The sequence below is a fragment of the Fusarium poae genome, chromosome 4, assembly GCF_019609905.1.
Source record: "Fusarium poae strain DAOMC 252244 chromosome 4, whole genome shotgun sequence".
Classification (NCBI taxonomy): domain Eukaryota; kingdom Fungi; phylum Ascomycota; class Sordariomycetes; order Hypocreales; family Nectriaceae; genus Fusarium; species Fusarium poae.
The window spans coordinates 3,303,421-3,317,851 of NC_058402.1; the positions used below are offsets into that span (position 1 = coordinate 3,303,421).

General features: G+C 48.2%; 5 protein-coding genes across 5 annotated transcripts; 2 read left to right on the forward strand and 3 right to left on the reverse strand.

Annotated features, from left to right (window-relative positions):
- Positions 1-62: 62 nt before the first annotated feature.
- FPOAC1_011118 (uncharacterized protein) lies at positions 63-706 on the reverse strand (the record flags this gene model as incomplete). Its single annotated transcript, XM_044855504.1, has 2 exons — positions 63-440; positions 521-706. 2 exons carry the CDS (start codon positions 704-706, stop codon positions 63-65), a joined length of 564 nt encoding a protein of 187 aa, XP_044702817.1.
- A 602-nt stretch (positions 707-1,308) lies between these two features.
- FPOAC1_011119 (uncharacterized protein) lies at positions 1,309-1,713 on the forward strand (the record flags this gene model as incomplete). The annotated part of the gene is made up of 2 exons (XM_044855505.1): positions 1,309-1,414; positions 1,478-1,713. The coding sequence occupies 2 exons, from the start codon at positions 1,309-1,311 to the stop codon at positions 1,711-1,713; spliced, it is 342 nt and encodes a 113-aa protein (XP_044702818.1).
- A 396-nt stretch (positions 1,714-2,109) lies between these two features.
- Positions 2,110-4,753, reverse strand: FPOAC1_011120 (uncharacterized protein; the record flags this gene model as incomplete). Its single annotated transcript, XM_044855506.1, has 3 exons — positions 2,110-2,269; positions 2,328-4,519; positions 4,622-4,753. 3 exons carry the CDS (start codon positions 4,751-4,753, stop codon positions 2,110-2,112), a joined length of 2,484 nt encoding a protein of 827 aa, XP_044702819.1.
- Positions 4,754-5,318: 565 nt separating this feature from the next.
- On the forward strand, positions 5,319-6,094 carry URM1 (Ubiquitin- modifier 1; the record flags this gene model as incomplete). Its single annotated transcript, XM_044855507.1, has 3 exons — positions 5,319-5,368; positions 5,640-5,804; positions 5,977-6,094. The coding sequence occupies 3 exons, from the start codon at positions 5,319-5,321 to the stop codon at positions 6,092-6,094; spliced, it is 333 nt and encodes a 110-aa protein (XP_044702820.1).
- A 2,709-nt stretch (positions 6,095-8,803) lies between these two features.
- Positions 8,804-10,405, reverse strand: FPOAC1_011122 (uncharacterized protein; the record flags this gene model as incomplete). Its single annotated transcript, XM_044855508.1, has 3 exons — positions 8,804-9,310; positions 9,362-9,589; positions 9,638-10,405. The coding sequence occupies 3 exons, from the start codon at positions 10,403-10,405 to the stop codon at positions 8,804-8,806; spliced, it is 1,503 nt and encodes a 500-aa protein (XP_044702821.1).
- Between the last annotated feature and the right edge of the window lie 4,026 nt (positions 10,406-14,431).

The following is a 14,431-nucleotide window of genomic DNA, read 5'->3' on the forward strand; positions in this document are numbered from 1 at the left end:
GTATGGTCTACATAATTGAAGCCGTTATTAAATCATAAAAGGTACTTTTTTTTTTTTAAGTCTCAGGCCAGTTTGTTTGGGGTATCGGGGGACTGAACAGCTTCGGAACTCGCTGCTTCGTCTGCAGCTGAAGCTTTTTCTGTAGATAAGTCAGAGGTCGCCTCTGGCAGGGCTTCAACTGAAGCTGCGGCAATTGCCTTCTCTTCCTCAAGCTTCTTGTATTTTCTGCGACTTTTCTTGGAGGCACTCGCGACTTTCTTTTCCTTTACACGACCGACAATGGCTGACCGACTCTGGTCACCATTTCGTAGCTCGTCGACACGCTGGGCAAGCAGTTCGCGAGCATGTTTTCGATTCTGGTCTCTTGAACGGGTTGCCTGTGACTTGACGACTATGCCTGTGGGTATGTGCTTGAGCTGGACCGCAGAATTGGTTTTGTTCTACATTGTAACGACCATCATGTAAGTTATATGGGTGATGATGGTGCAAGGTGCCTTTGGCATAGAACCGTGGGACATACAATCTTTTGACCACCTGGTCCACTACCTTTGACGTATGATTCTTCGATCTCGGACTCAGGTGGAGGTTTCGGTCGAGGTGGGAGTGCTTTCGCTAGGTGTATGGGTGTACTGGTAAAGGTACGTATTGGTGAGGCAAAGGGCGAAAGAGGTGTACTCGATCGGAAGGATCGGAAGATACTGGACATGCTCAATATCTTTATGTCGGACGAGTAGGTATGTTGAAGTAAAACAAGGATAGAAAACAGTGGTGAAGGCGAGCTGAAGTCGTAATTGAGTCAAGTTGATGGGCTATTCGTCGTATACGAGGCTGCAGGACTGAATTAATTGCATGTGGCATAAGCACGCCACAGCCGTAGCCACGAGGTCAATGTTTCTCAGGCTCTAGTCGGCCTACAGGGTGTCATAACATTAGTCTCCAAGCGTTGAGGTACAAAAATAAATAGCCTAAGAAGCATGGTCAAGTGGGATAAAGTGGTCTACTAATTTCGTCTCTCATGTTTCTAGCGGCCGGGCAGTAAATTGGGCACCTGCACCCCCTACAAGGTCAAGCTCCAAGAGGTACTTGAGAACCTTGGCGTTTTCCCGCAAAGACTCTGGTACCTAGACTAATTTTCGGGAGCGTCGGTACGATAAAGGTACCACCAGATAAAGGAGGGAATCCTTATCCTTATCCTTTATTCTCCCCTGGATCCATCACTTCATCCGAACAACGACGAATACAAAGATTCCACATTACCACAACGACCAATACGACTCGAATCGAATCTGCAAATCCGACATAATCACAATGGCTGTTTTTGGATCGTTCCGCAAGTGGCTTGCCCTCAAGCAGTACCAACTCGAGGTTACTTTTAGTGTCTATATGTTTACGCCTTGGGAGAAGTTCTTCTTCAGTACGAGCCCCCCCTTCTTGCTTCCCTCAACTTTATTCCCAGGTAGCTAACCAATCGCATTAGGCTCTATCGTCTTTCTTCTCTTCAGCCTGACATTTATCGCCGCCTGTCTCTACCTGCCGCATCACATCTCATTCCTCGTCGGTCGCGCATGGTACTACATGAATGGAGAGCAGATCGATGTCGCCGAGGTGGTGCATGAAGCTGTCAAGGACATGTCTGCCAGTGCACTGTCTGGTGCAACAGCAAGCGCGATAGACGTAACCAAGGAGACAATCGAAATTGTCAAGGAGCTATAAATTCGAATGGCGTGCTCGAATGCCAACAACACATTCATGTTCGTGGTGGCTTGCTAGCAATCTAAAAAGAGATGCAAGCATACCGAAAATAAATTGAAATGCGACGGCAGCGCGAACGAGATTCTGACCAGCCGAGGTTTCAATTAGACCTCAAACATCAACCTGGAGAACCGCAAGATTTGACTCGGAGGTTCATCTAGTATCACGATATCATGGATACGGATATATATATACACAACACTTTGGCCAATAGATGGCTGTAATGATAATAACACACGGAACTTGGTTACCTCATGGTCGAATTTTGCCATCAACAAAATGGAGTAGGAACGCAAGCTCAGGAATTGGCCCTAAACGTAACAAGCATGTTCATATCAACGTCAATCATAACTTTTATTACTGCGAGTCTGCAGGCACTTGTAAATACGCTTGGCTGAAACCATACACTCGAAGTGAACTATCTTCTCCCGCAACAGCTAGCTCATATGGCCTACCAGAACCATCTCTCATAACGGGACGCCAAGCGAGTTGGTGTACAGCCTTGGGCAAACAATAACTAATGAGCAAAGTCAGCAAAAGATGTCGTAGTCTGGTTCACGTCGAAAGTTACTTACTCTTCACATGCGGACTTCTCGACAGCATCAGTTCCATCCACCTTGATCAGACACAGACTAAGTCGCCCAAATTCCGTTCCAACAGCCAAGATAAACCTTCCGTCGACGACTTGAGGAACGAAATCAACAGAGGTGACGGGCGAAGTAGATGGAATAGAAGCTGTCTGCGTGAACTGTAGCTTTCCTTCCGCGTTGGCCTTAGCCGCCCAGATGCGAACTTGTTTATCACGTCCAGCGGTTGCAAACACAGGAGCTGAAGGTGGAGAGGGCGCCCAGGCTGCATCAAGCACCATACGCGTGTGGCCCTTTGGATTGATCTGAAGGAGTTTGTACGCAGCGTCCTCCTTGGGTGCCCGCTCAAACACGGCCCATTGACGATCACGACCAACGCTCAGGAGAAACTGGTCGTCAAGAGAGAACCGTAGGCGGGTGGCTGTAAGAGAGTGTGCGGTCAGGGGCGGCCGGAGTTCGGTCCAGCGGGTTGTCTCGAAGAGACGGATGACGGCGTGGTTGGTCGAGCTGGCCTTGCATGCACTGGCGACGAGAGTTCCGTCGTGGCTAGCTGCCAGACAGGAGATTTCATAACCATGGCCGTAAAGCTTCTCGGTCTCTGGCCACAAGGTGTGTCGCGAGAGTGTCTCCTCAAAAGGGGGATGGTCAATTTCCAAGTGGGACTTCTTCACGACTGATGCTGGGTCCATCGCTTCACGGTCCCGGTCATCGATGGGCTGAATCTCCTGATCATCCTCCACGGTGTCGATGGCTTTGTTGGATAGACCCAGGACAGGCATGTTGGCAGCGTCAGGCATGCTCTCGACGTCCATACCACCGCCGATGCCGGCAAGACGGTTGAGCATTGAGGCTACGGCCTTGGGCTCACTGAAGACTCGCATGAGCTTCTCGTCAGCCCCTGAGACAAACTGGGAAGCTCCTACGGAGTCGATGCAGTTGAGGTCATAGCCGTGGATCTGAGGTCGGGACATTTCGTGCCATGTCTCAGTCCCTGGCCTGTTCCAGCGCGTGTGAAGTCGTGTGGTTTGGTCTGAACTTGTTGACAGAAGATACTCGCCATTCTTGGCCCAAGTGACACCTGTGACTGCTCTGGTATGTCCTGAGATAGCCACACAAGGCTTCCAAAAGTCATCGGAAGGGACATACTCCCATCGTCTCCAGCTACCAGTGCGGCCAAGACAGGCCACCGACTTTCCATCGTGGGACCACAGTCCTGTCCAAAACCCACCCGTACTTCCTGTTGCTGTCGTTGCACCCTTCTCCCGGCTAATCTCACCCAGTCTCGCCATGCTAATCCAGATACCAGAGCTTGGATCAGCCTCCCAGATAGCGAGCGAGTTGTCTGCCGAGGTGGAGAGAAGCTGCAGCTTTCCGTCACCCTGTCTTTGCCAGCGTGCGCTATAGATCCAATCCTCGTGACCTAGAAGTAGAGCTTCAAAGGTGACAGAGAAGTCCTTACCAGCCGACTTGAGGCGATGAGCCTTGTTCGAAGGAGATTTGCCTGGCAAGTAGGCGTCGCTTGAAGGGTCCGATCCGCTAGCTGAAGCAGCAGGTAGCTCTTTGCCCTGGTGGAATCTCCAGATACGGACGTACTTGTCTTGACTCGCTGAGGCGAGGAGCAAATCGCTGTCAGGGGCGGTTGTCTCCTTGGCGAAATTCAAGCTTCGAATCCAGCCTTCGTGCCCGGTCAATGTTGCCTGCACCTCGAATTGGATATTTTCGGATTGGGCTTCCGCAGTGTGTATCTGGACAATATCCCTTGTACCAGCGGATGCTAGCACCAAGACATCATCTGCGTCTCCGGCGTAAGCAAGCGACAGACACATGGGGAAGTACTTTGGTGTCGTCTTGACGCTTTGGAGAAGCGAGAAGTCGTCATTCTCAAAGCTCCAGATTTTGATAGAGGCATCAGCACCTCCAGTTGCAATGATCCATTTCTGAGTGCCCTTGATCCTTAGAGCGGCGATGCAGTTGATTGCAGCAGTGTGGTCGGTACATTTGTGGATGGGCTTGAACTCTTCACTGTCTCGCTGGGCTTTCCAGACAATCAGGGTCTTGTCATCTGAGCCTGAGATTAGATAGGAGTTCTCATCTTGGTCTTCTTCAGGGAGGAAAGCCAAGGCCTTGACAGTGTTCTTGTGGCCGTTGAGCAACTTGCTAACTCCCTTGGGCGGATCCGACTTGAGTATAGATGTTAGTATGAGATGATTTAGGAGAAGCATGAAGATGATATAAAACAAGATATATTGACTTTGTAGCAACAAGGTGACTCAAGTACTAACCAAAGGTCGCCATAAAGCAACATTGATATCAGCTCCAAAGGCCAAAATACCACATCGACTCCAATCCGCAACAGCCGTCTGTCGGTTGGCCCCGGAAGCGAGATACTCGACAGATGCGGGTTCCGATCCCATTTCTGTATAGTGATATATTTTGTCGTTCTCTTTTCTTTTCTTTCCTTTTCTTTACTTTACTTGGAGTCGTTATTCTTGGAGGGGTCTTGGGATGAATATGAATCTGAAAAGTGTGTGGTTCTTGAATTCTGATTGGCTACAGTGACGTTCTATTGAGATTTTTTGGAAGCATCCTGCTTATGTCATCTGCTTAAGCGGTTGTGGGCGGCTTGCTTCTACGAAACATACCTAGATAACACATCAAGAAAAGCAAATAATATCAAGATTTGCTTGCTCTTTTTGTCTTTGTCACAATAACTTCTTTATTCTCTTTTCCATTATTGGAAGAAGGAAACAAATTCTTTTAGCCACTCTGACAATTCAACTCTGACTGATATACATCGGGGATATCCTTCTCCCCCCCACTACAGCAAAAGCAAATATCACAGAACTCGGAACTCAGAGATCAGTTGACAGTTGACAGCTGAAAGCAGAGGAAAAGGAAAGAAAGGAAAGGAAAAGAAGAGTAAAATCAGGATTGCGTCCTTGGATTGTCACCTTGCTTCCATTCTCCTTCTATTTCGCCATGACCGAATCAGCATCTCCTTCAATGCTCAGCATCGACGTGGAGTTCTCGTAAGCTCGTTTCACCTACATCCTCATCTCGTGTGCATTATATGATATGTCAACTCTCACTCCCAGCCTCGACTTAGTCTCAGGCGTCAAATCAAGCCCACGCCCTCCTCCATTTACCAAATTTTCCTTGAGTGTCCCACCAGCCCTGACAAAGCCCTGTCCCTGAGTTTCCCTTTTACGAGTCTCGTCTCTGCTCTCTCTTTGGTCCCTTCGCTTTGATCCCTCCTTCTCTAGTTTAAGTTCCTTGGAGCTAACACGGCGGTACTTGCAGTGGCGGGCTGGAAATGCTCTTTTCCAACAAACGACAGCACGCTCTGTCGATTCCCGCGGCAGACCAAGATGGGAAACCCACCGACATTGCGTACTTGATAGACCACCTATGTCAGAACGTCATGGACGATTCTCGCAAGGACCTTTTCGTTCTAGACAACCATCTGTATGTCTCGACCACTGTTTCTCTTCTTGTCTTTGCCTCTCTTTGCCTCTGACTCGCTATGCACACTCCCCTTAACTCGCTACCACACACAGCCACGTCGGTTCAAAGCACTTTTATATCAACTCCTACCTACTTTCTATGGATCTTGTATGCTGACAGGAGTGGCAAACAGTCGACCGGGCATCCTGGTTCTCATAAACGATGCCGACTGGGAGCTCGAGGGCGAGGAGGCCTACGAGATACAAAGCGGTGACAACATCCTGTTTGTCTCGACTCTGCATGGAGGTTAGAATGTTGTAAACTACTGTAATCAACTCCCATTGTGGCCTCCGCGGAATAGTTGGTGCAGTACCGGCTCCATGGGTATTGAAGACTTTCTACATACACACACACACACATAGGGACGCATACACACATACGTGTGTGTGTGTTTGTGTATATGCAAGCAAACAGCACGGCTCCCTTGCATTAGGTTGTTGGGATATGGATACGGACATGGACATGGACATGGTAGGCATCGAGTACACAGCCAAGCCCACATCAAGAATGTCTCGGGCACACTTCAAGTTTCGACAAGACAGAACGGACGGCTCTGATACGCGGATACTAGTGACTGTCTCCTTTGGTTGCCTGTGTCTTAACCCATCTGTCTCTCGCCTCGCCTTGTCCGTTTCGCCACCTAGATGAAACGGACTTGCTCCTGGGGTAGTTACCCAGTACCGTACGAGGCTCGCTTGCGTGCTCTCCCCCGCCCCCCAAGCAGACTTGTAACGGTTGCTCTGAACCAACGCTCTCATCTCTAGTCTAGGCGCACATCGATCTCTATTCCCAGCGAGATTCCATCTTGCATCTATAGCAAATTCATGTACAAGGAACATGCATTTCGCGCGTACAAATAAACGCTTTTAACGGTTTTGTGGATTCAAAGAGATGAAAAAAGAAAACTGGCTGCCGAAGGCTTGCATGCATCTGCATCTGCATCTGCAGCTCACAAGATCGGGAAAAGCATTGTTCCTATGAGATATGTTTTGATGAGTGAAGCAATTTCTCACACGATGAAAGTGACGAGCCAGGCCAGACCATTGCAACGTTATCTACAGCGGTGAAGGCCTCTCGCATTGGTCTTCAAAGCAGAGACTTATAAACGAGGCTTCATGCATGGACATATGCACAAAGGAGATCCGTTTTTAACTGTGTCTGCATTTGACTCTTCAGCAGCTGTCCATTCAGGGGAGAGTGGGAATAGGTAGAGAGAGGGTGGCGGTGAATATTGGGGGGAGGGGGGGTTGTCGATCCAGCCAGAAAGAGAGGCATGCAGCCCTAATCTACATGAGCACGCAGTTTTGTATCCTATATACAGAATTGCGACCTCGGTGGGACATGTAGATGCTATAACACACAGCATATTATGTCTCACAAGTAAGTCCAGTTGTCATGGTTTCATGGACAGTTGTCCATGTAAATGAATCCCAAAACTGCAATGAAAATTGTTCTCGCACAAAACAGGAACAGTATCGGCGTCATAACATGCAGGTGATAATCTCATGTCGAAATCAGCCACTCCCATATCCTGCGTTCCACCAACATAGCTTCTACCTCACTTGACTTCAATGGCAGGCATTCTAGGTCTGACATTATGCACATGTACTCGGAATTATATCTAGCCTCTGGAAAACTATGGAATCTACGTGGTACGTACATAAACGTTCAGCCACACCAACCAACTGCTAACATAACCAACTCGTGTTGGTAAGACTTTTACCGAGATACTGTTTTCCCAGCACTCACTTGTCACTTCTGTAGCCCCTGGCAGATTCTTCGATCGTGATGCCGGGATCGTCATCCCCCATCGAGGCCTTAACTCTTGGCTCAGCTGAGTGCTTTAATACTGTCACAAATTCATAGTACCATGCTCTCCAAATCGAGAGTGTTAGGCATCACTATGGCCCCCAATTGGGATATCTATACCTTGCTTTGCCTTAATTTGGTTTCTCATCCCCTGTCTCTTTGGCCAATGCTATACAACTCGGTCTAGACCATCCTGTAGAAGGAATCATCTCACCATGTGCCCCTGGATAGACCGCTTGCGTGACAAGTCTCCAAAACACCGATCCTAACAATCTACTCATCCAATATCGTAAGCATGACCGTATACTCGGTTCGGTGGTTTTGTTCCGAGCCTGGCATGTCTAACAGGGCAAGACATTGAGATCATCATCATTGAAGTTGGCAAGTTTTTCTTGAATACGATCATTGAGCTATGTTCATTCAAATTCCAGACCAGTATACCGATTTCACCCTCCTGTGGCTACTCTCCCCCCATCTCTTATTATATAGAATGTTGTTGTTCTGTACCCGAGTCTAATGACTGTGTAAAATGCATCATTGCTGGTAGAATGGTCTAATAGCCAAGAATGCAATCCAACCGCCTCAAAGTGAATACCGTGAAGAAATACATTGCAGAAACTTTGGCGCACATAACTGCCAGTCGACAGGTAAATGGTAATCAAAACATGAATAAAACAGAAACGGGAAACGTCGTCCTAGCAGATAACACAGCCTTCTCTTTTTTTCTAACCTCCATAACATCATGAACAAATCCACTCGCTCTCCCTTGCATCCGTCCAACCAGTATCGATGATCATTAGTGTACATTGTAAGCAAAGCGCGTCTCCTATGCAAATTGCTCTAGAAGTATGTATATGTAAAAAAGCAGAAAACAATTGGTATCAAAGCAGCAAAAAGGGCGGAACCCCTGCATCAGTGTGTTCAGACAGCCACCCTAAAAATTCAACCCGTCATATGGACTTTCCGTGTGACCATATGTTTTCGACTCCCCATAAAAAGACACGCCGTTTATATGTTTTGGCTTTTGGTAATAATTGCACTGTTTAGCCTCCCGTGTTGTACTGTTGTAATGATTTTCGTGTAACAAAATGCGTAACGCTGTCGATTCGTATCTAGTTGGTATGGTGATGCTGTTCCATAGTGGACAGTCCTCAGTACATACGCTCGTTGTAGTTCATCTCACGCACATGGCTGGTCTCGTACATCATGCCAGTGTTGTGAGGTGGCTGGATGTGGTGCTGTCCTCCTTGCATATCGTACACTTCATAGCCATTCGCGTGAGACTCACGAGGCATGTGGTTGATGGCATTGTGCTGGGCGCGGCTCATGCTGTAGGCTGCAAGGCTGCCTGAGACAGGAAGGCCATGCGACTGATGATGGGAAGTTTGATGACTTGAGGCGATTTGAGGAAGAGGATATTGAGGGACGCTTGTAATTGGGTTTGCAGCAGGCGAGTGAGAGAGCTTGGGCTTACGCTCAGCAACCGTGCGGGCCTTTCCTCGGCCTTTGATACCCTTGTTGCTGTTCTTGTAGTGTGTAGCGAAGTATTCAAACAGCTGGCGGTCGACTTCAGGCACCTCTTCACCTGAGTTAAGGATCTGGGCGAATCTCACGGTGAGATTCTTGAGGGTCTTCTTGTGGAAGTTATTCTGGTGAGTCTGCAGCGTGGTTAGTTCAAAACTTGGCTTGGTACGATAGTCAATGCTCACCTTCATGTTACCGAGCTGAGAGAATGTCTTGTTGCAGGCATCTAGGATACAGACGTAGGGTTTCAATCCTTGGTGAGTCTGCAAGTGGGCACGAAGGTTTCCACGTTGAGCAAACTGGCGGTCACACTTGTCGCAAGAGAACGGGCGTTCACCGGTGTGGCGACGTCGATGAGTCTTAAGGTTGCCCAATTGCGAAAAGGTGAGTTGGCAGCCGGGGAAGTCACAAGACTATGTATGTCAGTACAGTTCGTTTGTCAGAACCAGGTTCAGACTTACATATGGCTTCTCACCACTGTGTGTTCTGCGGTGGATGTCGAGGTGAGTCTTCTGGGTGAAGCTCTTCTGACAGCCAGGGCCGTTGCAGTGATATCGCTTCCTTTGTGCCTTGTTGTCCATGGGAGTAGGGGTTCCATGGCTTTCCAGGCTTGCATCGGAAACAGGAGACATTCCAGGAGTGAGTGGCTGGTGTCCAGCGTCAGGTTGCATCTCTGCCTTGCGCTGAATAGCCTTCATCAACTCATCCACCTCAGTCTCAAAGTTGATTTGGTCGCCACCATTCAAGGTTGCGTTTGAGATGATAGTCTTGGAAGCGAGTGTTGGGTTGGTTCCGGTAGAACGGGCTGTAGAGGCCTGTGAATCGCTTCGTGCAGGGGAGGGTGCTTGCTCGACGTATGTGTATCTTGGCTCCCGAAGGTATGAAGAAACTCGACCGTGATCGTTCTCATGTCCGAGAGGACGGTCATTGTATTCCACTTTGAAGGGCGAAGAGTGATGAGGAGGTGTTGGTGGGCCTTGGTAAGCCGAAAACTGGTAAGGGTTGGGGACCTGGTAATGAGGCGCTGGTATGCTATTCACTTGGGCAGAGCTGTAGGAGCCTTGAACCATATAAGGTGACATGACAGGTCGTTGAACGGAAGAAGTCGCGTTGGTTCGAGAGTCGAATGGAAGCATGGATGGTGATTCCATCATGGTATAGTCTCCAGGGAGTTGTTGAGACCAGCGTCCCCAGTTAGGGGCGCCTGATGTTTGAGTTGCGAGGGCCATTCTACCAATTTAAGTCAGTCTCGCTCTCAAAGCAAGACCAACAGCTATTGTTGATTGGGTTGTTCCGGGAGGAAAGTCGCAAAGACTTGGTGATGCTAAAGAGAAAGAAATCGTTGATCAAGGATCAGAACAGTATGTCCAAGTGCAATAACAGAATGGACAAGCTGAACTCGAGTAGGGAGACAAGATATGTAAGTGTACAGGAGTGAGAATGATTGTAATAGGATAGTTCTTGGAAGTTGAGAGTGTAAGTTGCTTGTGAGACAGAGTTGACTGGATGGTTGAAATCATGGAGGAGAGGCCCAACTACATATATTCCTTTGCTTGAGTAGATAAGTTGATGTGCGACAAGGGTCAAATTCTCTTGTAGCCAATCGTGCGGTAATGCTCAGAGATCCTCTGTAAGGCGGGTCTACATACTCTGGTACCTCTCTGACTAGGCCCTGGAGCTGTAACAGAATGTTAAACCAGGTCTCGTCATAATACTGGCCTGGGTAGTAGACTGAGATCCAATGCCTTCCCCACTGGCGGGCACTAGGCATGGACCCGGGAGAGGGGTGGGCTTAGAGGTAGATCTAGTCAGGACGCAAAGAGACCAGGGTCGAGATGGGATTTCTGGGTCGTAGAGATGATCAAAGAGGGGAGGGGGGTGAGGGATGTCACATAGAAGGCCAAAGGTTGTCCCCTGTTTAGCTTTAGCTTCTCTGTCCGGACTGGACCGCGAGAAGTTGTCTCTTTCTTTTTCTTTTTCTTTTTCTTTCTGATACTGATGAGCCTGGCGGCTTGATAACCAAAGTTGAGACATTGTAGCGAGAATCAGCAAGGGGAAACCCTAAAGTGGAAGCTCCATCGAGAAACAGCTGGATTGATGTCTCTCTTCCCTCAATGCTTGATCGATTCCACTTAATTACACCGATTTGGACGGCCGTTAGGTTTATAGAAGCGATGACATAGTGTAGTCCGTATTCTGAACTCCCGGTCGTCGAGTTTGAGACGCGGTTTTATGAGCTCCTTGCTAATGTATTATCATAGCCGAAGTAACTTATAGCTTGGAGATCAATACATGTTTCTAGATCTCTTTTTGGGATTGAAGATATGAAGTTGAAGTTAGAGATGTGGGTGTGGCATTGGGACACGGGATCGCGACAAGGGTATGAGGACGCTAAGAACGACGCCGCTGCTGGGGAGCTGGGGACATGAGCAGGGGTGGGGAGCACAAGGTGTGCGTTCAGGAACAGCCATGAGTGAAAACCCTCCCAGGGCCATCCCTGAACCCAGACCCTAATCTCGAATTTTTCATCCTCTTCTTCAAGGCCTCACCATGTCCGGACCACGCCGGTTGGGCTTGAGCTTCAGGGCAGGGCAGGGCAGTGCTCAGCTGCTGGCGTTGAAGAGCGTTGGTCGTTGACTTTGGATCAAGAAACTGTTCTCGCTCATACTGACGAAAGTTGTGAACTGGAGTTGCAAGTTGCAATTGTGTGTTTTGGTAATGCTGTTCTCGTGGTAGTTACTGACCCTGACTTGACGGCACACCACAATAATTGTTGGCAGCCAGTGGCCGCTGATCAAAGAGTTCCTTTATCGCGAGTTGAGATAGGATCCGCCTCACGACTCCGTGATATGGCCATACCACAACATCACGGTGGGCTCCGCTATCGAGAGGGTCTGCTATTTTGGCGTGAGTGTCTAGAACTCCTTTCAATGGGTGTTGAGCGGCAAATTGTGGTTTTGTTCGGGACCGTTTTCCATCTCTCAACTGCTGTACTCTCTACAAGATCCCAACCAAGCTGGGTGTGGAAGTATGCCTTGCGGAGTTGTTCCGGTCAAGGAGAAGGAAGATACCAGCACGTCTCGCTGCGGCTGAACTCTGGCGAAAGTGGTAGACCTGGGATCCCTTGCATATGTTTTATGTGTACATGTGTATACGCCGCGTGGTCGCCTCTCTTTTTTGTATAAGTGTGGATCGTCGTGGAGTTGATTTCACTTTTTTCGCTATGCACCATGCTTTGAGAACCGAAAAGTTGAAGTGGCGGCTTGGTATGCTTCGTCTTTGAGATGCCTGGCACGTCGTGGCTGTGCGCCAGTTGGCGTTAGATGGTTCCTGCAAACATAACGGCCAAACGTCGAGAGCAAACGTCGACTCCGCAGCACTATGTTAGGCACATCAACGGTTGAGGGTGCAAACCGACTAGACCGTGACAAACGACCATAGTCGGTGATTTGGAATAGTTTCTCAATTACGGGTCTCGGAGACCAAAATGATGTTTTACCTGCCCAATTCCTACCTTCCTGTCCCCTAAAAACACATTGGGCACACTCGCCTTACCCTAAGGCATCACTATTAATCGCTACATCCTTCCAATCTTAACTTACTGGAGGTTATGTCTTGCACCTGCCTTATGAATGTCAAGTAGAAATTTGATTGGTTCTAATGTATCCCCACTTCTGCATTGTCCCTTCTATATTCAACCAGATGATGTGCAGAGCCTCTAGGGCAGCTAAACATTCCAAATCCAATTCATTGTAATATATTCATGTATAGAAAGGACTTTTCGATGGCTGTACGGACAGTATCGTTGCATCTCGCGAATATCTCAGGTACTATAATCGCTTGGTTTGCACTTGGCCATACTGGTTAAGCAGCTTTATACAACGAGTTCAATCTCTTAAACTGATCAACCTTCGGGAATCGATTGACCCAATCTACTACAAGTTGTGTGAATGCTTCCTTCGGCTTGACCAGGGTCCGGTGCGTCAAGTCTGCCTGTACCTACATACAGTACTACTCTTGACTGTAAACGTGACAGACAGCTCATTTGCTGCTGAAAGGCTACATAACCAAATGTCGTTATTTTGTTTTTGCGATTGCGCTCAACAATGCTCACGAGCCGTGATTATGTATCATTGCGCTGCTCAATCATATATTTGAGCGCTCACTTGAGTGCAGACCAATTGAGGGAGCTTGTCAATATGCAAATGATTCTACCCATGGTTCTTCGTCTAGTATGTAATATTTGACTTGCAGGGCTTACTGCTGAGAACGAGGATAACCCAAGAGGCAACGATTGGCGACACATCTTGCCACAGAGCAAATAATGAAGCGAATGGTTCAAGAACAAATGTCTGTAACATGACGAAGTCAAGTACAAAGCTTCAGAAGTTAGTTCCCCTCGCAAGCGCAGTGCATTATTGGCATTTCGAACGGTAGGTATCTACATCAAGCCTATCCTTCCAGGCCAATGGCGCCAACAGGGCATGGAAGAGGACACATTCTGAATCCCATTCCAGTTATGAACTGACTGACACCTGCCCCGGCATTACCAGAAAATCACAAAGTAAAAAACTTGTCGCACCCATAGGACAAGCTGCGAAATACCTATGGTTTCGTAATGCCGTTCCCTAACTGAACGGTGTTGTTTTCTCGGCTGATGGCGAGTGAGAAAACAAAGCCGTTATTTAGACGCCCACAACTGTTATTAGGGTGTGTAAAAAGACACCTATTTTTTGGATAAAGCCACCCTCTGCGAAAAGACTAATACATAATTACATACGGAGCACGTTCGGCAAAATGCCAGATAGTTGGTTCCAAGTTTAAACCTCCAAGCTTTCATCTGTCATGGCTGGTGGGGTCATAGCACCAGGTCATCTGATGTGATTCCTCAGTGGCCTTGCAGCCTTGGTAACCCGATCTGAGATGCGACTTTTGAGATGAGGAATCGAAAGGATCACATTGTCGATCTGCTCTACTGCCTAATCAGTTGGTGCATGTTGAGTATTGACCTCGCTCGTGCGCGTTGATTTCATACGCCTACATACTAGGTATGTGCTGAGCGACGAAAGGCGGTACACGAGAGTGGCTACTGATACAACCAAAACTCTATAGACGCTTCAGGTTATCGGAGGAAATACAATGAGAATCAACTTCACCTTTCCCATATCCGGGGCAGCTTGAGAGGACAGCCCGCAAAACCTGCCGGGGTTTGAGCAAGGATGTTTTACGAGAGAATGGCAAGAAATCAGAAACGG